Source organism: Labrus mixtus, chromosome 19 (assembly GCF_963584025.1).
Source record: "Labrus mixtus chromosome 19, fLabMix1.1, whole genome shotgun sequence".
NCBI classification, from domain to species: domain Eukaryota; kingdom Metazoa; phylum Chordata; class Actinopteri; order Labriformes; family Labridae; genus Labrus; species Labrus mixtus.
Genome location: NC_083630.1, coordinates 17,886,846 through 17,908,215, shown reverse-complemented (window position 1 = coordinate 17,908,215; position 21,370 = coordinate 17,886,846). Strand labels below are relative to the sequence as shown.

Genomic DNA, 21,370 nt, shown 5'->3' with positions numbered 1-21,370 from the left:
CTTCTCGGTAAGTAGTGAACATCATTCATTGGATGGTGTGGTAGTAACTAGGAAAGGGTTTTCTTACATGGTGACCTCTAATTCTGGTGTTTGTCCTCTTAGCTGGAGATCATCGAGGGAACACCTGACTTGGGGGTGACTTCTTATATGACTGATGCAGAAGGGAATGTGGTGTTCGGCCAGAATACCCCGAAGGAAAAGATGAAAACCCCGGGCACTGGAACCAAAACGCAGAAGCGAAAGGGTAAGAGGGTGTAAACAAAATGCATAGTCACATTCATTTTTTTTTTTGCTTTCTTGAACATTGCAGTCACATGTCGTTCATTTATTTATTGTCTTGCAGAATCTGTGACAAAAATCCTTCCAATGGAAGACGTCACAGCCAGCGGGGAGCCTGACGCGCAGAAAGACGAGGAGGTTGCAGTGGTCGCTTCAGGAGAAGCCAAAGCTACAGATTCAGAGCAAACAGGAGACGCAGAAGGAGTCGCTGACCAGCGTTTGGCAGCTGACCAATCAGATGCCCCTGAGCAGCCTGAAGCCACGGTGGAGGAGCCTGAACCCGGAGCTGAAACAGCCTGAAAACACTGAAACTATTGTTGAAAAGTTTTAAGTACTCACATATCTTTTACAAGCTTGGTGTGGAGTTTTTTGTCTGATTGCTGTGATTCCAGTTACATTAACTTAGCGTGCATTGTACTCCTTCATGTTAACAATATGCCCCTTTTTTTGTCTAATATGTATCTGATGGGACATCGTTTTATTGTCATGTACTCAACACTTCACAGAACAATTATTTAATGTTGTTTTCCTGCATTCTTCTTACTTTGCTATTTTCATTATTACTGCCTTTGAGTAAATATGGGACATACACAACAGCAAATAAATGGACTTGGAATTGAGCTTGTTTAGTTATTTTCTAGTCTTCTGACTACTCAAAGCACTTTTACACTGCAGGTCACACCTACACATTCACTCACTGATGGTAGAGGCTGCCGTGTAAAGTATCCATCAGAAGTGACTAATCACATTCATACACATTCATACGCTGCAGATGAAGCAGCGGGAGCAATTCGGGGTTAAGTGTCTTGCCCAAGGACACATCGGACTGCGGGAGCTGGGGTCCGATTCCCTGACCTTCCTGCTGAAAGACAACTGACTCTACGACCGATGCTACTGACTGAACGTTATATAACACTTAATATGCTTTTCACTGACACTTATTAGCGACTTCACAATAAGCTAAAGCCAGTTCACCAACAGAGATCACAAAAACCTAACTCTACTGGAAAAAACAAAGAAGGAAAAACTGTAAAACTGCCTTATATAGCTTATGTTTAAATCAGAACTGAACTTTCGACTTCCTCTACTAGCGGATGGTACATGCTGCATGTTTCTGCATACATTTATTCATGAGACAGAAGAGCACTGCTTTGTTTTTGGCTGAGGATCCAGGATCATTTATTACCAAATATCCGCCCTGCAAAACTGTCCTGGAGCAGATCCTTGAAACGTCCCATAACCGAATTAAGATCTCTGGCCTCAAAATGCAGAGCGTGGAAAATTAATTTCCATTTATTTCCTGCACTTCATTTCAGTTTTGAAACCAAAACGGTAAATGTTCTGCATCCAGTACGGGCTTTATAAGGCTTGATGCTTGTGAATTCCATGGGGATCAATAAAGTCTGATACGATCAGATAAAAATAAATTTGAGTTTATTTTAGTATTTTTTTTCTTTGCTGATTCTCTTGTTGTTTTTGCAGTTTTAAAATCTCAATCTACAAAGTTACAAGTAGGCTAAATGAATTAGGTCTGACACAAACCTGGACCAAAACATTTTAAGTTATACTCTGCAGGAGTTTGAATGCACTTGTTTTTAGTATTTTACATGTTGACTTTGAAACATAAATCTTTTTTCTGTGTCATTACATTATTCAGCTAACGTTGCCATTATCCTGTGACATAAAGTAGAAATTATTTGTGAGGTTAGAAGGGGTAAATAATTGATATTTGTGAGTTTGTGCACTCATCATATTTCAGGCCACCCCTTAAGTCAATGCCCCGGTTAGGCCACCAGAGTCCATAAAGTCTGGACACGCCCCTGCCTCTCGTTTTAATGCATATGCGTATTTGCCTTTAAAGATAGATTACAGACTTCATCGTGTCACCTTTGATATGCTCCGTAAAAACCCATCATTACCTGTAATAAATGAACTACCTCGTCAAACGTCCTCCTGAGCTGTAATCACGTGCCAACTCGGCGCTGCCGGGTCACGTGCCCTAGCCGGCTTCAGCTCAGTCACAGCAGAGAGAGAGAGAGAGAGAGAGAGAGAGAGAGAGAGAGAGAGGACTCAACTGAAGTACCGGCAGAGGAAGTGATTGAAGGTGCGACTGCCTGCGGGCGAGTCTTTCTACTCCATCAGGTAGGAGGATTTTAATCGCTCTTCTCCTCTGTATCTTATTATTGTTCATTATTGCTTCTATGTGTTGTAAAAAAAAAAAAGCCGGCAGCGGTGTGCTTAAAATCTTCTGAGGGGTAGGTTGTAGCGGGTTGTGAGTCCTATGCTGAAGCGTTATAACATAAATAATTATAAAATTACCGCGTTTTGACTTCAGTATCCTGCGTACATGTTGGTGCTGTCAATAAAACCGAGTCACTAAACGAGGCGATTACCGTTTACCCGGTTTTTATGGCGAAATGATATAACCTACATTGAGCCTACCTGAAGACGTCAGAGACTCGCGTGCAGATTTCACTTCAATTATAATAATAATAATAATAATAATAATAATAATGATAATAACAATAAAAACTTTATTTATATAGCACCTTTTAAAAAGACAGGTTTACAAAGTGCTTATCATCTGACTTTGTTTCACAACAGCCTATATGAGGTCATTAGGAGGTCTATCCAGTGGCGATTCTGGAGTCTGTTTGGGCCCAAGGCAGAGATTCACAGGGGCCCCTCCAAAAAGTGTTCATCCCCATTACGTTACAAATAAGCAACAAAATAATTTAGCTACAGCTATAGCTATAATTCCACAGCAGCAAAATAATTTAGCGGACGTCTCTCCTCCATATTTAGGGCTAGACAAGAAGCATTCAGTCAATTATTATATGAGTGAGAGCTGTCAGATGGGTCCCGCTTATAGGGAGGTTTCCTACTGTCACTGCAAAATGTGCACATTTTGAGCCCCTGCTGTGGTTTAAAGATTATCAGCCCCTTGGGCCCCCCTACTGGCCTGGGGGCCCCCTAGCAGTTGCCTGCCTTGATTGTTGACAAGCAGCACCTCTGGGTCTATCAGTGCAGACCAGCTGTCTCTCAAATATTGTGAAACCAGATGTGATATTTACTGTTATTTAAGGCATTGTAACACCGGAGTGCATGGTGCGATGTGTGGTTGAATAACAAGTGAATGTTGACATTTTTCCCAGAGACCATATCATCCAGTAATACAAAGGTTCAGGCACCAAAAGATTTCAAACTTGTGTTGACAAATACATCAATACATCAATCATAAAGTAGCTTGCTGTGCTTCTCATTGTCTGATTCTGGCACTTGCCATTTGAGGAGCTTTTCTATTTTTATTAAATGGTATATAAAATAACATTTTTTTTATTTTTTTTTAATGATCAATCCTAAATAAAAGACTGTAACATTTGTGAGATAAAGCCCTCTATCAATATGGAGCCAGCTGAGTCCTAGATGCTGTTGCTGTGTTTGATTACTCAGGAAATGGTTCCTGATAACACGAACCTGCAGACTCAGTGTCACAACATTATTATGTTGTATTATTATTACTTATTTAGACTCACGTTGGACGCTGTGGTGTGAGAGGTACAAACGTGCAGGGGCAGTGAAAGCTAGATTTGTACTAATCCTGTTAGCAGGATTAACACCTTCTTAAGGTCCACTCAGAGTGTCCTGGATGGTTACGCTGGATTTGTTGTGATGCACTGGGGCGAGTTTGTTATGTAGCACCAAATAGGTCAACTAAGAAAAACAAAAAGGACTTCTGTAACTTAATCTTCACACTTGTCTTCATCCACAGATACCGCTATATGTTATTAACCTAATGGGAAGCGTAGAGGTTTAAACTATCATGTCGTGACAGTTTGGTTCCTGTGAATGAAAGTGAAGCTTTGTTGTTTGTTGATGTTGGAAACAGTAGTTTGGCAACGGTCTTAAATCAAGATCCACTTCCTCCCTGGTCTTTTTCAGCTGGAGATTGCTTTGTTGTCTTCACACTATAGGCTAGCTGAGGCCGTTTAGAATTAGATGAATATTAGCCAGTCATTTTTGCATTAAAATAAGAACAAATTAGCTGATAATGAGACGATAACTGATAGAAAACTGGTTTCAGAGCCTAGTGTTTTATAGGCAAGCCATTTGAATATGTAGACATCTTTCTATTTTGTTGACCTACTACTCAAAAATCCATCATGAGTCATCCGTGGAATTTGCAAATGTGAACTTGTTAGGAACGTCTCAGCTCATTATTTATTTTTAGTTGGTATCATCAACAGTTGCAGAACCTCTTGACCTCTTGACCCAGTTGCAAAAAAACCTACAAATCAGAGAATGAAACATGTAAACATGGTGGTTCTTGGCTAGGTACCTAATTTCCCAAATCGAATTATCATGGCTTTTAGTTGGTACCAGATACCACCGGCATTATATTATTTAGGAGGCAAACTGAAATGTTCATACATATGGTGAAAAACAGGGGGACACTGTTTTCTGTAAATCTTCCTGAAGGAAAGACGGGCCAGGGCAAATAAAAAAAAAAACAAGAGCTCTCAGATGAATCTGGTTCTCATGCTTAAACCTCTTGATCATGTATGTTTAAAATTGGAACAGTAGGTCTGATGATAAAGGTAATAATCATGTCACATCACATTTATTTATAAAGCAGCAGCGGACCAACCTGCAGCCAAATGCATTAAAGAAAGAACATATAGGAGCTTATAACAATTATACAGAAACAACAACATAGAAAGTAAAAAAGTAAAACCAGATTGAGACTGTCCAATCAGGACCAGAGGACTCAAAGGCTAACATGTAAAAATAAGTTTTGGGGTGGGACTCGGGGGCAGACGTGATGGGGAAGGCTGTTTTGGGGCTTTGACTGAAAAGGCACGATCCCCTTTGAGCTTGAGCTGTGAGCGAGGGACCGCCAGGAGGCCCATGTGGGACGATCTAAGTGGGCCTAGATGAAGTGTACAGGCTAAGGAGGCCAAACGGTGCAACCTTAAATACATTCTGAAGCGTATTGGGAGCCGGTGAAGGGATGATAGGACAGGACTGATATGGACGATAGATCCAGATAAATGAGTGGACTTTCAATACAAGTCCCACACAGAGTATGTAATGGTCCTTCATGTTAACAACACAGTTATCCATGTTGGAAAGATCTGCTCTACATTTCAAGGCCGCACAAAAAAAAAAAAAGCAGATGATCATAATACTAAATTTGGTGCGCTGTGTAGATCAGACAGTGTAGTTCAGACAGTGTAGTTCAGACAGTGTAGTTCAGACAGTGTGTAGATCAGACAGTGTGTAGATCAGACAGTGTAGTTCAGACAGTGTAGTTCAGACAGTGTGTAGATCAGACAGTGTGTAGTTCAGACAGTGTGTAGATCAGACAGTGTGTAGTTCAGACAGTGTGTAGTTCAGACAGTGTGTAGATCAGACAGTGTGTAGATCAGACAGTGTAGTTCAGACAGTGTGTAGTTCAGACAGTGTGTAGTTCAGACAGTGTGTAGATCAGACAGTGTGTAGATCAGACAGTGTGTAGTTCAGACAGTGTGTAGATCAGACAGTGTGTAGTTCAGACAGTGTGTAGTTCAGACAGTGTGTAGTTCAGACAGTGTGTAGTTCAGACAGTGTGTAGATCAGACAGTGTGTAGTTCAGACAGTGTGTAGTTCAGACAGTGTGTAGATCAGACAGTGTAGTTCAGACAGTGTGTAGATCAGACAGTGTGTAGTTCAGACAGTGTGTAGATCAGACAGTGTGTAGTTCAGACAGTGTGTAGTTCAGACAGTGTGTAGATCAGACAGTGTAGTTCAGACAGTGTGTAGTTCAGACAGTGTGTAGTTCAGACAGTGTGTAGATCAGACAGTGTGTAGTTCAGACAGTGTGTAGTTCAGACAGTGTGTAGTTCAGACAGTGTGTAGATCAGACAGTGTGTAGTTCAGACAGTGTGTAGTTCAGACAGTGTGTAGTTCAGACAGTGTGTAGATCAGACAGTGTGTAGATCAGACAGTGTAGATCAGACAGTGTGTAGTTCAGACAGTGTGTAGATCAGACAGTGTGTAGATCAGACAGTGTGTAGTTCAGACAGTGTGTAGATCAAACAGTGTGTAGTTCAGACAGTGTGTAGTTCAGACAGTGTAGTTCAGACAGTGTGTAGTTCAGACAGTGTGTAGATCAGACAGTGTGTAGATCAGACAGTGTGTAGTTCAGACAGTGTGTAGTTCAGACAGTGTGTAGATCAGACAGTGTGTAGTTCAGACAGTGTGTAGTTCAGACAGTGTGTAGTTCAGACAGTGTGTAGATCAGACAGTGTGTAGTTCAGACAGTGTGTAGATCAGACAGTGTGTAGATCAGACAGTGTAGATCAGACAGTGTGTAGTTCAGACAGTGTGTAGATCAGACAGTGTGTAGATCAGACAGTGTGTAGTTCAGACAGTGTGTAGATCAGACAGTGTGTAGATCAGACAGTGTGTAGATCAGACAGTGTGTAGATCAGACAGTGTGTAGATCTGGTTGTGCAGTGTTGCTATCGAAGCTGATGACACTCTCGTGCAGACACTTCTGCTTTGTTCCTTTAATGCGTATTGCACATTCTGTCTAAACTGTGCTGTGGTTTGGAGGAGCTGATAATAGAGGCAGAGTGTAAACAATATGATACTATTATCAGCGTGTGTCATAGCACGGTGGCTCTCAGATTCTTTGAAGCAAGAAACCCCGACCAACACGTTTTTTCTATTGTTATAAAAAATCCTGTAAAGGTTAAATACCACACTAAGCCATACCTGTCTGTTTTATGTTGCAAAGAAACAACTATGCAACAAAAAAAACACCTTATCAGGTGTGTTGGCTTCTTGTAAGGAGTAGCTTATTTTATTTTGTTTGTTTATCTAAGAGGGATTCATGACGTGAACATTGCTTCATCTGTAAAAAAAAGTAGATACCATGCATAAAGGTTTATAGCCGTTGCTTATTTGCAGAGGAAAGTAATGATTGTGGTGAAGTGGTCAACATCACCTTCTTTAGTTTGGTGTTTGATAAACAGATTTTGTGCAGATTTTTAGCTTTTGTGAGATGTGCTGTTAGTCTACTGTTAACTTAAACATATTAGCATGTCAAGATGTCCTGTCGTGCATTAATGTGGTAACTGCAGCTTTTTGTTCATGGTTTAATGATTTATCTATTATTCAAATCAATGAAGGTTAGATAAAATGTTTCCTCGTGCTGTTTTCTTGCAGAGACGGTGGTATTTGGGGCTGCTGCTGCTAAGAGAGGTTACATAAGGGGTTTTAGGGCTCAGGCTCGGGTCACTTCTTCTTCGGAGAGTTTGTGTTCAAATCATCAGAGGGGTGAGGAAGGTTGCTGTGGCACTGGTTAATGGCAGGGGAAGGTTGCATGAAGGGGGACAGGGGCAAACAGGAGGTTCAGCTCAGTCCTGTCGGGGTGACATGGAGCTCTCGGGGAGGTCGCCTGTAAAACAACACGACCTGCGGCTGCACCTGAAGTCCCCTTGGACTCTGGTGAGTGAGGGTGCTGAGTTAGCCGGTTTCCATTTGAACTCATTCCATTACTTCAGGTGTAATCTTAACCCAATCTTTAATTACAGATTAATTTCTAACCAATCAGAACAACTGTAGACACGACATCTCTGTCGGTGGTTTGGGCGATAATAATGAATGGATTAAATAGCACAATTAATGTATTATGGATATTTTATGACTTTATTAAACTCTTTATTCTATACCGATTAGAGGTGGGAAACATTTATGTAAAAATCGAGATTCTTATCTTCTGAGATTTTAAATAGATTTATAACTTCCAAAAATCGAATGGAGCATCAAGAAATCCAGCGAGTCGCACAGATGACTGGAGTAGATCCTGAAGTATTCAAAAATAGACTTTGAATCCATGAATCCAGAATCGTTTTGAATCAGAGAAATTGATTCTGAATCCAATCGTGAGACACCCAAAGAGTCCCGGCCCTTATTCCAATATTTATACATCAATCATATGGATGCTCATCTGCCAGTCAGTAAGCTAAGGTTACACTCTTGTTGGATGATTATGAGCGACTAATCAGGAATAGGATGTAAGCAACGATATGTTTAGATAAGAGAAACATCTCCATGTGCTCCTTTAGTCGTGTGGTGTACCTGGTTTGTTTGTAGTGTTCATAACAGCAATTTGGTTTCAGTTTCCTCATATTGGACTACATTTCCCTCTGCGAGCTATTAAGAGCGTTCAAGTCTTTTTGGGGGAAAGAGGCTAACCCGTCTTAGAGTCTGAGTGGTTTCAAAGTCCATCCAGCTGGTTTGCAGGTCTGATTTCGTCAGTGAGCCATTGTCCTAACTCTTAAATAAAGTAATAATGACACTCGGGCTCTGACGCTGCTCTGCAGGCATGATGAGGAGAAACCAGGAACACACCGCCGTAACGTTTCCTGCTGTTTCACCTGAGTAGTGAAGGTGAAACGTGTCCTGAAGTTAAAACTGTCACACTGTGTTGAACACTTTCCTCACAAGAACAGGAAACAACTCTCTATAGTCTGATGTTGAGTTGCTTTGAGTTAAAGCGTCAGGTCATGAAACAGTGTAAGATGTGAGGTGTAGTGTGTGTAACATGTGCGCCACAGAGACACGGAAAACAAGTCTCAAACACCTGAGAAGGATCAGCTTGTCTAAACAAACCGTTTATTCTCACTTTATTGGAGTACAAAGCGTGGTGGTGGTGTGATTCAAACACGGATAAACGATTTTTCTGACCTCTTATCAGACTTTGTAAGAGTGAGTCAAGAGGTCAGTTTAAGTCAGCGTGACACTATAGCGGACCAATGTTAACTTAACCTTGTACCCATGATAGATAAACCACTGAGTCACCAATCAAACATGAGATATGATGCACAAAGACTCCCAACAACAGGTTCTTCATCAGGTTCATGAAGCGTCTGAACGGGCTCAAAACGTTTTGTTCTTTAATGCATGAAGCAAATAAATAAGTTTATCTTTGGGAGCTGTTGTGTCATGTCTTTGTGCATCATATCTAATGTTTTCTTTTTTTACGACTCAGCACCTGAAGAAGGGATGTGTGTGTGTTTGCTGACTCAACCAACAGTCAGGTTATTTTGAGGTGTGGTTATCTAAAACATTACAAACATATCAACGTGTAAAAACAGTAAAACGTCGGATTCAAAAATGGCCCAGAAGTGGGCTTTGTTGACCACTTTTAACTCTCTAGTCAGATACCCAAACAGTCTCCTTTGCTCTGGTCTGCTGCAGCCTTGTCGAGGGCCCGTTTTAGTCTCGATCAGCTCAGGACTCTTTTGAGGAAATGAGGACAGAGCCGCTGTGTTTAGGGACCAGCAGACTATTCTGAACAACAGGAGCATTACATGAAGGCACTGGCCTAGTATGACTCAAAGAGAAGATTTATTCTGTTAACAAGTCAGGTATGTTTTGATGTTTTAGCAGGAAATAGATGCAGCATAGTAGTTTTTATGCTTATTAATTGAGGGTTTTTCTCCAACAGGTGGACACCATGAACTACGTGGGGCAGCTGGCGGGCCAGGTGCTGGTTACAGTAAAGGAGCTGTATAAGGGGATCAATCAGGCCACCCTGTCGGGCTGCATCGACGTGATCGTGGTACGACAGCCCGATGGGACGTTCCAGTGCTCCCCTTTCCACGTCCGCTTTGGAAAACTGGGGGTGCTGCGCTCCAGGGAGAAAGTAGTAAGTGCCCACAGTACACAGAAAAAAAATCTAATAACACAATCTCTGAAATGGTGAGTTTTTTTTATCTGAGGCTGTTGTAAAAGTTTGCATATTTCCAAGGCAAAAACATAGTCTCTTATTGCAATCTGCAGAATATATCTAAATGGAACTGCACACGCTTCTTTAAAAATATGAAGAAACACGTGTGATAAGTGAGTTTGCAGACTGGTCCTGCTCGATCATTATGTTGTGATGAAGCTGCACATACATTTTCTCTCTTCCTTACAGCCCTCTGCTTCTCTTCTTTCCTTCTAAGTATCTCTCTGAACATTACCATCCAATCCACTCTGCTCCTCGCAAGTGCAGTCAGCCCTCGCTTTCTATTTTTGAACACTGTGTGTACTGTAGTCGTCAGCTGACCACTTAGGTGGGATGCACGACCTGAAGCTCAATTTAGCCACTTATTCAAAGCTTGTAAACATTCATCCCATTCAAAAGGCGTCTCAGAAAGAAGCCTCATCTTCATCAACAGGCTTACCAGTGAGGCAGACAGGAAGTCGACTGTCATAATGCAGCGTGTAACCTGACCTTGACCTGGTATTAAATGTCATGCAGACATTATGAGTAGATCTTTGTTGATCTCTTAACTGCCCTGATAAAGTAAAGATGTAAGAAAGAACCTCAGGGCCTACAGCTTACATGCTATGTGGTGACCTATTTCTTTAGCAGCTCAGTTCTGAATAAAACCTCGTCTGTTCGATAAATAATAGAAACTCACTGAAAACAGCAAACACACTCGTACAAGCTGTTCCCTGCTTTTTCTGTGGCTTAACTCTAATTCTTCAGGTAAATCTGGGGCACACTTTTGTGTTTACCCACAAGCTCAAACGCTAATGTTGAACAAAACACAGTGAAGCATTGTTCAGAGTATTTACTGCAGACGTGTTCTGTTTGATTTTGCAGATTGACATAGAGATCAATGGAGAACCCGTGGAGCTCCACATGAAGCTCGGAGACAACGGGGAGGCCTTCTTCGTCCAGGAAACAGAGCAGCACAATGTGAGTTATGAACAGAGAACACGAGATACAAAATAAGACATTCTTACGTTGAATTTCAGCTACATGGGTCATGTTCACAACAACCACCTACATTACTTAAACATGTCACTCTTGACAGTACTCCAGTAAAATATAGAAAATCGGACTCCCCAGATGAAATACCCAAATGACGTTTGTAATCCCCTGACTTTTTCCCAGCACTACCATGTGGTTTATGTTCCAAGCTTTGGTCTCGGATGATTTATACAATTAGTGAAACACTGTTTTTCTTTTTTTAACTAAAAACATGTGAAATGAATGCCTTTCCCATCTTTCTCTGCTGTACTTTGTGTTACAGATGTTTGCCTTCACAACATTAGCATGCTAGCGTTGTTATTGGAAGCATGTTAGAATGCTGATGTCAGCATTTATCAGTGAATAAGTACAACTGTTTGCGTTTATTTATTTGTCTTTTTTTACCTTGGAACAGGAGGTTGTCCCGGCTCACCTGGTGACCTCGCCCATCCCCACGGACGAGGCTCTGTTCTGGAGCAGAGAGCCCAGATGTGGGGGATCAGCGGCAGAGAACGGCCAGTCTGTCAGTCCCGAAGACACGGCCCCTGGAAACCTCCAAACCGGCTCCAACGCAGCTGTGAAGAAGAGGAAGAGACGCAGGAGGAAGCACAAGGCAGAGCCACGCAAAGAGGAGCAAGCAGCAGCTGTTGGAGGGGAGGTCGAGCTGTGTGAGCTCAGCTCAGATGAGGAGCACAAAGCGCACAATGGACGGTGAGTAAAAACACTCAGTGTAGAGCTGCATTCTTATCTGTTGTTTGTTTGTTATATATCTTTTGTCTTCAGGCCGTCTTCGCTCTCCATGATGAAGGAAAATGTGGACCACAGGCAGCACTCCCCCCTGACTGCCCTGGAATGGGACAGCTACCCTTTCTCTGACGGAGACTGGTCCCCCTGCAATAAGTATGCAAATATTTACACTGGTTTTACAAACAGAGAGGCAACAATTCCTGTCAGCTTCATCAAAACAGGCTGAGTCGAGCAAACCTCTCCCACAAGGTCCATACAGCTGACTGTGTGGAAACATTGTGTTTGTTTACAGCAGGGAGATGTCTGATCCCTCATCAACAAAGAGCGACTCTGAGCTGGTGGTGAAGCCAGCAGAGAGCCTGCTCAGGGCAGAGTCCCACATGCAGTGGAGCTGGGGAGAGTTTCCAGAGTCCACCAGGGTGAGTCTCAAATCTAGACAAGTCAAATCTAAATGTTTTTTTTAGAAATACATGCAGTTGTGTTCAAGTTGTTTTTGTGCTGTTCTCTCCCGCATCCAGGTTAGCAAAAAGGACAAATTCGAGCCAAAAGCGTTGACAATCACTCCCTCAGAGAGCACACATTTCAGGGTTATCTTGAGCGCAGACGCCATGGAGGAAGAGTCCAGAGAAGGAGGGAGAACCACAGATCCAGTTTGCAGCATTGTGAAGCCGGAGCCTCGGACCATCACAGCTGATCAGTGCAGCTACAAACCACAGCCCCCTGAAGCTGCATCACACAATACAAGCATCACCAAGACGGGCCTTTCCCATTTAATCCCAAGCACGTTTACCTCTGAACCATGTCTGAGTGACTCTGACCTCAACAACAAGGAGGCACACAAGACCAGGTGGAAGTCTTCTCCTCCCAGCCGCAGGGACAGCGGCTCTGCTGCCAGCGGAGGAACAAACACTGCTGGAGACTCAACTGAGATTTATCCTGGTACAAAAACCACGAAGCCAGATGACTCCCCAATCAAGAGGAGAAGTAAAACAACTCGATAATTTGTCCTGAAAAAGGGTGTTATTGTTTCTTAACTGAAAGAATCTGAATTATGATTCATGTTTATTTACACAAGACTTTGAAACTGAGACCACACTAACAGAGACCAAGACATACCCGAGACCAGAGTGCCAAGACCAAGACATTTAGGGATCGAGGCCGAGTAAGACCAAGACCAAGGCAGGGCTAGACCAAGACAAGACCAGGACCAAAAAAATCACTGTGACTCACTAAGACCGTAACACCTGGAAGGTTGTTGCAGTAACCGGGAGATAAAAATAAAATGAATGAATTGAAGTTACTGGTTCTTAATAGTGGTCTTGACCAGTCTTCATTTTAAATCCAGAGTCTGAGACATTACAAAAGTGGTCTCTAGAGCAGGACTGATTTCGAGTACTAATAACGAGCATAAGCATGAGGAAGCATGAGTCACTGTACGCTTAAATGTAATCTCATGAAGGGAGGGATCGAATGGGAACTGAATCTTAGACTAAATTTTTTTTAAAAACTCTTTTGAAACCTTCTCTTCGACATTCAAAACTCGCCTTTTCTTTACATTTATTGCGTGTTACTCTTTTAATTCTCGATAATGTTTCCCTATGAAAGTTAAAAGACTTTGAGTGACTGTACAGGTTCGTCTAAAACAGCGTGGGAAAGTCTTCAGTAAACTTCCACATCATGTGATTCAGTACAGTCGAGTTTAAATGTTCACAGGAAGGATGTGGTGGTGACGGTTTCAGGCCTCCAGTTTGTACTCAGAGCCTTGAGCTGCACATGCATGAGTTTAAAAAAAAAAAGGAAGTGGCGAAGAAATGTGATCTCTAAGTATCTGTCTTGTCTTTCTCTCTTTGAGGTGTGAGGAAGAGGAGCCAGCATCAGGGACCTGAAGATATTTACCTGGATGACCTGAATGCACTCGAACCGGACGTTGTCGCCCGTTACTTCCCAAAGAGGTACAAACGAGGAGAAATTACATTTTTGACATTCATAAACAATGTGCTAATTTGCCTTTAGTACAGAGAGGACAGCTGAAGAAAGACAGGAAGTGTTGGGAGAAGAGAGTAGAGGATGATAATCCATAATAAATACTTCTTATTAAGCTTCATAGCAGTTTGCTTTGTAGCCACATTTGGTTTGTACAGAAGAATTTTGACGGTTTGATGCCAAATGAAATAAAAGAATCCTAAACGCCTTTCTACGTCTGTGTCCCTGTCCGTTTGTCCAGTGAGTCCGAGCAGGATCCTAAACACTGGGTGGAGACGGGGAGGCGATCTAGTTCCCAGTCCCCTCAGTCTGTGGGCAGCGCAGCAGCAGACAGCGGCACCGAGTGTCTGTCTGACTCTGCAGGTGACCTACCTGATGTCACCCTGTCTCTGTGTGGAGGTGTTGGAGAGAACTCGGAGATCTCTAAAGGTAACCAGAGAGCTCGATAAGCAACATTCATGTGATGCGTGTTTCCTCTAACGTTAGTCTTTAAGTGTGGACAGTAGATTTTAATGATCTTAAAACAGAAAAGGATGGAGAGTAGCTTGTGTGGGCAAATAAAGAAGCTGGCCGATGTTTTTCCAGGTTATTATCTTACAGATCATCATGCAGGAGACTCTGAGAGCACTAATGCACAATGCGCTCCAATTTGTTTTTCTTTGTCAGATATTGAAATTCATCTTGAATTCTTGTGTCTTGCTGACTTTTGCAACATGAAATGCATAGGGGCGTCTAATTGAGACCTTTATTTCTCAGAATGTGCATCTAAACCAGGCTAGTAGAGCCCAGGCCTTTAATTGGATGGGCTTTTATACGCTATATTTGTTTTTTTAGTAAAGTGGGAGTGCAAAATGTTGTACTCCATTAATCAAATGACTTCGTTATGATGCAAAAAACGAAACAGACTTTTAAAATGAATGTTCAGACTTTAATACGCAGGAAGTATTTCAGAGTTTGACTGACCTACTTCACAGCTCCACACTGCATACTGTATTTATAAAAAGGTTACTAATAGAGAAACAAGGACTTTAGATTTATTTTGTAACCTGGACTTTCTGTTTTTTCTTTGTCTCAGAAAAATTCATGGAGCACATCATCACCTACAATGAATTTGCAGAGAATCCAGCAATAATCGACAATCCCAACTTGGTAGTTAGAATTGCAAACAGGTGAGACGTCCTATTCTGTTATTCAAAAATAGATTTACCCTCATCAGTTGAAGCTATGATTCATTAAATGTGTCACTGCAGGATGCGAATGTAAAAGCTAAAACTGATCTTTTCTCAGGTATTACAACTGGACCCTGGCAGCACCGCTGATTCTGAGCATGCAGGCTTTTCAGAAGAACTTACCAAAGGTATCCTCTTTGTCTAAAGAGTTTAAAGTGAGGTCTCAGACATTATATCTGTTTACAGTTGAATTATTTATGTGAACGCAGACTACAGAGGAGGCCTGGGTGAAGGAGAAAATGCCCAAGAAGTCTGGACGCTGGTGGTTCTGGAGAAAGAGCAGCGTGAAGCAGGTACTGAATGTGTGACTCAGGCTTTGGGTAATATTATGAGTCACACTTCCTTGTTTGTGTAGACATCACAGTTAAAGGGAATCCCACGCTGTCAGAGTCACTTTGCATTTCAAATGATTCTAGACAAATGAGGAACAGGTTTTCCAAATGCTTTAAAGGTCACATATTATGCAAAATACACTTCACCATGTTCCTCTAACTCTAGTGTGTCTCTAGTCCGTCTAAAAACCCCCAATGATGAGAAAAGTTCATCCTCTCCGTCTTTTTTCTGCTCCACTTTTCAGAAAATATGTGCTCAAACAAGCCGTTTGGAGATTTTCCCTTCATGACATCACAAAGGGCAGTAACCCCTCCCACAGCTAGGTGTTTGGTCTGCCCTCTGAGTCTGACTTCTCACCGTAAACAATAGGCCATGGAGCGAGAAAGCCTGAGACACCCAAGCCCTTCCAGGTGGTCAGACACAGTTTATTTACATTTAAAGGTACAGACGCAGAAACAGTCTGTTCTGAGCAGGGCTGAAATAGAGGGGTTTATAGGCATGATCAAATACAGGATCAGAGTGGTTTTGGAACAAGAAACTTCACAACTTTCAGGGAGCTCTGAGACTTATTTACACTGGTTGAAAAGGAAGGTAATATGTGACCTTTAAGAACCATTACCACCCTGTTTTGTATTCTTATGTAAGGACTTTTAAGTTTTGATAGGACATTTATATCATGGTTTGTGTCTCTTCCTGTCTTTAGTCATCATCAGAGGCCAAGTTAGGGAGCCAGGAGTCTCTGACCAGCGACAGCCCTGCCCTTCACGGGGCCCCTGAAACACAGTGAGTCAGCAGTAAAGCTCTGGCTTCCTCACAACACTCACGTCAGTCACGCACCAACACAAGCAGTGTTGGGTAAACATGTCCCACTGAGGCTGGATTACAATGTTAGTTAGCCACCAGGGCTCTTTACTCATAAGATAATAATTTAAATATTGTTTGTTTCAGACTTCTGCTTTCTGTTAGATATGATTAAGAAAGACCCCCGTTTTGATTCATGAATGAGAAGTAAAAAAACAAAACAATAAAAAGCTGCATGTTCACTGTAGAGCAGAGCAGAGTTACAGGTACAAACAGATATGCTGCCCTCTGGTGGCTGTAAGTGATTCTACAGGCTTTTTAGGTTGACCTTTAATCTCTTTGTCTAACACATATGCAGTTTTGTCAGCTCATTCCTGCCAGTGGGCTAATATTCACAGAGATTTGACTACAACTCAGACTGTCCTCTCTCCTCCAGGCAGAAAGCAGCAGAGTGGTCCAGTGATGACGAGACTAAAGAGCCGAAAGTTGTGGCACCTGCTCCAAAACCTACTGAGCATGTGCAGAGTGAAAGCCCTGCTGCGGCACCCTGTCACTCCTACAAGAAATCTCTCCGCCTGTCGTCGGACCAGATAGTAAGACAAGCTCTCTTTTAATGCCTCCCTCTGGTTAACCTCAGCAACCTGCTAAAAAGATGCATCATTTTGATTGTATTGTATACAATATCCCTGTCAGGACTGTTTAACTCGGTGAAACTCCACTAATTTATGTCTCCTGCAGGCCAGTCTGAAGCTAAGGGAGGGGCCAAACGATGTCACCTTCAGCATAACCACTCAGTACCAGGGGACCTGTCGCTGCCAGGGAACCGTCTACCTCTGGAACTGGGACGATAAAGTCATCATCTCTGACATCGATGGCACCATCACCAAGTACGTGAAAGTCTGAAAATATGCACCCCTTTATAAAAATCAGGTCTCATGTTTGTCTGAGGCTAGTAGAGGCTTAAACATCTAATTATTGTGTTAAAGGAGCAGTATGTAACTCTGACACCTAGTGTTTAAAATGGGTACTGCAGTCCAAATTCAAAACATTGTAGAGAGCCGTCTCCCCCCGCCCCCTCCTCTCTAGAGTCGATGCTCACGCAGGTTGCCATGTGGTGGACACTGAAGCTTCAGTGTTTATCCAGCTCTGCATCAGTCTGTAAACCTTTCTGTGTTCTAACCTCTCTCCATTTTTCAAAAGCATCTCCAACATTGATCCTAGTTTGATCACGTTTCTGCTCGTGGAGCTTATTAGAAACATGCAGAGGCTTTTTAGGTCGGGTACAATCACTTCTATCTGAACCACTTCTCTTGCCCGCTTCCATCGCTGCAACACCTGTTGGTTTGACCTGATAACTGGTCTCATATCTGGCAAACTGAGGGGCGTCCAAAACGGCCGTGTGTGGGGAGCCTCAAAACTGCCTATGTTCTCTGGTCCAAACAAATCCAGAGCATTCAGGACCAGAATCTAAAGTTAGAAGAAGGACATACTGGCTGCTGCATTGTTGTCAGAGAAGCCAGCACTTCATGTCTGATCATATAGTGAGGTCACTTTATCATTTTATCCAGTAGATATCCTCCATATTGGTCCTTTAAATCATTTGGCTAATTGTCGTCCTGCAGGTCAGATGTGTTTGGTCAGATTCTGCCTCAGCTCGGGAAGGACTGGACTCATCAAGGAATCGCTAAGCTTTACCACTCAGTGCACGAGTAAGGACTCGATGACGGTTTAACAACATGACTTTTCTGTCCACGGTTTGAACACATCAACAAATATCTTCTCTGCCGCAGAAATGGTTACAAGTTCCTGTACTGTTCGGCCCGAGCGATCGGCATGGCAGACATGACGAGAGGGTATCTGCACTGGGTGAACGACAGAGGGACCCTCCTACCTCAAGGACCCCTCATGCTCTCCCCCAGCAGCCTCTTCTCTGCCTTCCACCGGTAACAAAGCCCGACATGACACATTTCTTTTCGGTTTTTTTTGGCTTGAGTAAACTGGTTTTTAATATTAGGGGGTGTCACGGCAAACAAGTATTAAGTACAAGATACTAGACTTCATCATGTATACAGTGATATGAATAACCAGGTTTGTCTTTGTGCATGGAAACACCATATCCTGATAATAATGAAAACCAGGACAAGGCTCATAACGAGGATACTGGAGTCCATGTAAACGCACTCATTGACCCTTCAGGGGTCTTGGAAAAGTTTCCAAAAGTCATTAAAATAGAAAACTTCAGCCCCAACAAGAGGGACAAGTTTAAATATTTAATCTTTTTTTGTTGTTGTAAATATCTTGACAGAGAGGTCATTGAGAAGAAGCCTGAGAAGTTCAAGATCGAATGCCTCACCGACATCAAGAATCTCTTCTTTCCAAACATGTATCCCTTCTACGCAGCGTTTGGAAACAGAGAAAATGTGAGCTATGTTTTTTTTCTAACAGCTTGTATTTTTAAAAAGCCATTTTTCTGAGAATGATCTTTATTGTTCTGTGTTTCAGGACGTGTTTGCCTACAAGCAAGTGGGTGTGCCCGTGTGTCGGATATTCACAGTCAATCCCAAAGGGGAGTTAATCCTCGAGCAAGCCAAAGGCAATAAAACATCGTAAGTCTCCAAAACCTCACTGGAGTCATTGTTTGTGTGACAAACGTTTATTGTTCCCTGATGTGCTGGTTTTCATTTTGCAGATATGGGCGGCTGAGCGAGCTGGTCGAGCATGTGTTTCCTTTAAGGAGTTCCCAGCAGAACGCCACCTTCAGCTGCCCGGAGTTCAGCTCCTTCTGTTACTGGAGGCAGCCCATCGCCGAGGTGTGTTCGGAGGAGCTGCTGTCACTCAAACTGACATGAACGTTTTCCATTCAGTGCTTCAGATCAAAGGTACTCACAGCAGTGATTAGTTCAAATGCACTGATTTATTACTGATGGAGCGTTTTGTTTCTGCCACTGGAGTAGTCTGAAACTGTCTGAGACGATCTTCTTCATGTGTTTCATGTTGGCTCATTAGAACTGTTCCCCTTCATGCACTTGCAGAGTTAATCTTTGAGCTTAAGAACAGTCACAAAGTGTATTTGAAGCCTTCGACGGATCAGTTGTTCTCCCCATTTGGACAAAATGTTGTGCTACGAGGTTTCTTTGAGACATCGAAGGTACCATCACTGTTTTTAGACTGGCTGTTTTCTTTCAGTATGAATGTAAAAACACTGAAAACATTTTTTCTTTTTGGTCTCTGACTTAAGTATACAAGGTATTATTTCTGTTTATCTCTGTTACCTTTAAGGCCTTATAAACCCTTTAACAGACTTATTGAAGATGCATTACTGTTACAAAGCTTTAGGATATTTTGCACTTTTATGTTAAAGGTCACATATTCTCCTCCTCTTCAACAATTCTAAAACACACAAAACATGTGTGTGAAGTTTCCTGTTCTAAATCCACTCTGATCCTGTATTTGATCATGCCTATAAACCCCTCTATTTCAGCCCTGCTCAGAACAGGCTGTTTCTGTGTCTGTACCTTTAAATGTAAATGAGCTGTGTCTGACCACGCCCCCTCTCTGGAAGGTCTTGGGTGTCTCTGGCTTTCTTGCTCCATGTCCTATTCATAGCTTCCACATGACGTCACACTCTTATGGAACCGCCCACCTGGAGGGCAAGAAAGGCTCTCTACCACTGTACGCTACTGAGAAGTTACTGGTCTCAGTGGCCCCCTACGTGTTTTTATCTGTTTTATTTTTAAAATTTTCAAATGAAATACAGATGTTTTTAATATGATAAACTACCCGACGAGGAGACGAGCCCGAGTTTTGCTTCTAGAGAGTTTAATCTGAGAAAAATTAATGATGAGGAATTTCTTGCCCTTCACTTCTCAAACAGCAGCTTTATCTACCTAGACCGATCAATAATACATAAAGCTGCCTGTGTGTTTGTAGACTTTTATTCTTACAGCGGTGTAAGGAGAGGGATTCTCATCTAAATATCAGCAATATCACTGAAGTGACGTTCTGGTGTTACGGTTAAAAGAGTGACCATGTTAACTGGTGTCCTAACAAATGCCTCTTTGTTCCGTTTTTGTATTATCATAATGTCAAAATTACTTATGAGATATGTTTTAATGAAATCTAAACAAATAGGCTTTCGTTAGGACACGTAACGTACGACAACCAGACTCACTCGGCTGACAGTCACCAGTTAACATGGTAACTCTTTTAACCGTAACACCGGCACGGACCTTGTCGTTTCTAGCGATATAAATGTGTCCCGTGTGCTGTTAAAGTATCTCAAACTCAAAGTTCATCTTAATATCTTAGTTTTGCTATGGTTGTCAGGTGATGTAAACGTGTCGTTTATAGGAGATGTTAAATTAAAAGCCCGTGCTGCAGTTCTACAGGGTTTTCAACGGTAGCCGTTACTTTGCTGAGCATTCCAGCCCTCCGCGCTGGTGACGTCACTGAAAGCTATGAATTGTTTACGGTGAGAAGGCAGACTCAGAGGGCAGAACAAACACCTAGCTGTGGGAGTGTCACCCGATGTCATGAAGGGAAAATTTCCAAATGGCCTGTTTGAGCACACATTTTCTGAAAAGTGGAGCAAAAGACGGAGAGGATGGACTTTTCTCATCATTGGGGGGTTTTTAGACGGACTAGAGACACACTAGAGTCAGAGGAACATGGTGAAGTGGATAATATGTGACCAAAAGTAGATTATTTTATACTTAATAAATACAAAGAAAAATCTATTTTAAAAAGCACTTTCTGAACCGTAGATGCTGCTGCAGCTGTGTTTTTTTTTTCTTTTTGCCGGTAAAGATGCAGTATGTGATTGTCAAGCCTCTTTTTTTCCACACTGTCGGTAAAATGCGATTAATTCTTTCTATGAAAGTGAAAATCTTTGTGTGACGAGAACACACAACCTGCACCCCCCCCCACCCCACCCCACCCTAGTTTAGCTGCTTCAGATGTTTGCAGTAGTTTGTTGTGACAACTCTGTGAAAACATAGATTATAGTTTTTATCGAAAAATGTGAGCACAAAGTTTGTTTTGGATGACTGAAAAATAGAAAACAACATTTAACTGTTTCCTTTGTGAGGCCGTGTGAAAGGTGAGTTCTCTGTCTTCTTTAGAGCATGAGGAAACGATACAGCACAGGGAATAATCTGTACTCATATTCTATTTACTGTCAGTATTGGATTAATAAACGTGAATC

At 42.2% G+C, this 21,370-nt stretch overlaps 2 protein-coding genes across 7 annotated transcripts in view; both read left to right on the top strand.

The window, feature by feature from the left end:
* The window catches only part of myom1b (myomesin 1b), a 29,189-nt gene extending 28,290 nt beyond the window's left edge, over positions 1-899 (top strand). For all 5 annotated transcript variants that reach the window (XM_061064177.1, XM_061064173.1, XM_061064174.1 and 2 more), the window contains 2 exons: positions 103-244; positions 344-899. In XM_061064177.1, the coding sequence (XP_060920160.1) occupies positions 103-244; positions 344-579 (378 nt within the window). In that variant the 3' untranslated portion in view covers positions 580-899. The remainder of the gene's footprint in view (positions 1-102; positions 245-343) is intronic.
* A 1,411-nt stretch (positions 900-2,310) lies between these two features.
* LOC132994348 (phosphatidate phosphatase LPIN2-like) lies at positions 2,311-19,906 on the top strand. 2 transcript variants are annotated; one of them, XM_061064660.1, is made up of 20 exons: positions 2,311-2,421; positions 9,779-9,979; positions 10,925-11,020; positions 11,490-11,785; positions 11,858-11,974; positions 12,114-12,240; positions 12,340-12,805; positions 13,674-13,773; positions 14,046-14,233; positions 14,880-14,973; positions 15,092-15,161; positions 15,243-15,326; positions 16,070-16,149; positions 16,604-16,760; positions 16,906-17,054; positions 17,790-17,876; positions 17,958-18,110; positions 18,473-18,587; positions 18,670-18,773; positions 18,857-19,906. In XM_061064660.1, exons 2-20 carry the CDS (start codon positions 9,788-9,790, stop codon positions 19,014-19,016), a joined length of 2,835 nt encoding a protein of 944 aa, XP_060920643.1. In that variant the 5' UTR covers positions 2,311-2,421; positions 9,779-9,787; the 3' UTR covers positions 19,017-19,906. The 2 variants fall into 2 exon arrangements, with proteins under 2 accessions (XP_060920643.1, XP_060920642.1); XM_061064659.1 differs by having other exon boundaries at positions 2,335-2,421; positions 12,340-12,760.
* Positions 19,907-21,370: the final 1,464 nt, after the last annotated feature.

Bases quoted from the DNA above. Each gene is read 5' to 3' on its own strand.
- LOC132994348 (XM_061064660.1), top strand. From the start codon at position 9,788: ATGAACTACGTGGGGCAGCTGGCGGGCCAGGTGCTGGTTACAGTAAAG. The intron at 9,980-10,924 runs GTAAGTGCCCAC...TTGATTTTGCAG, and splicing joins TGCGCTCCAGGGAGAAAGTA to ATTGACATAGAGATCAATGG. The intron at 13,774-14,045 runs GTACAAACGAGG...CCGTTTGTCCAG, and splicing joins GCCCGTTACTTCCCAAAGAG to TGAGTCCGAGCAGGATCCTA.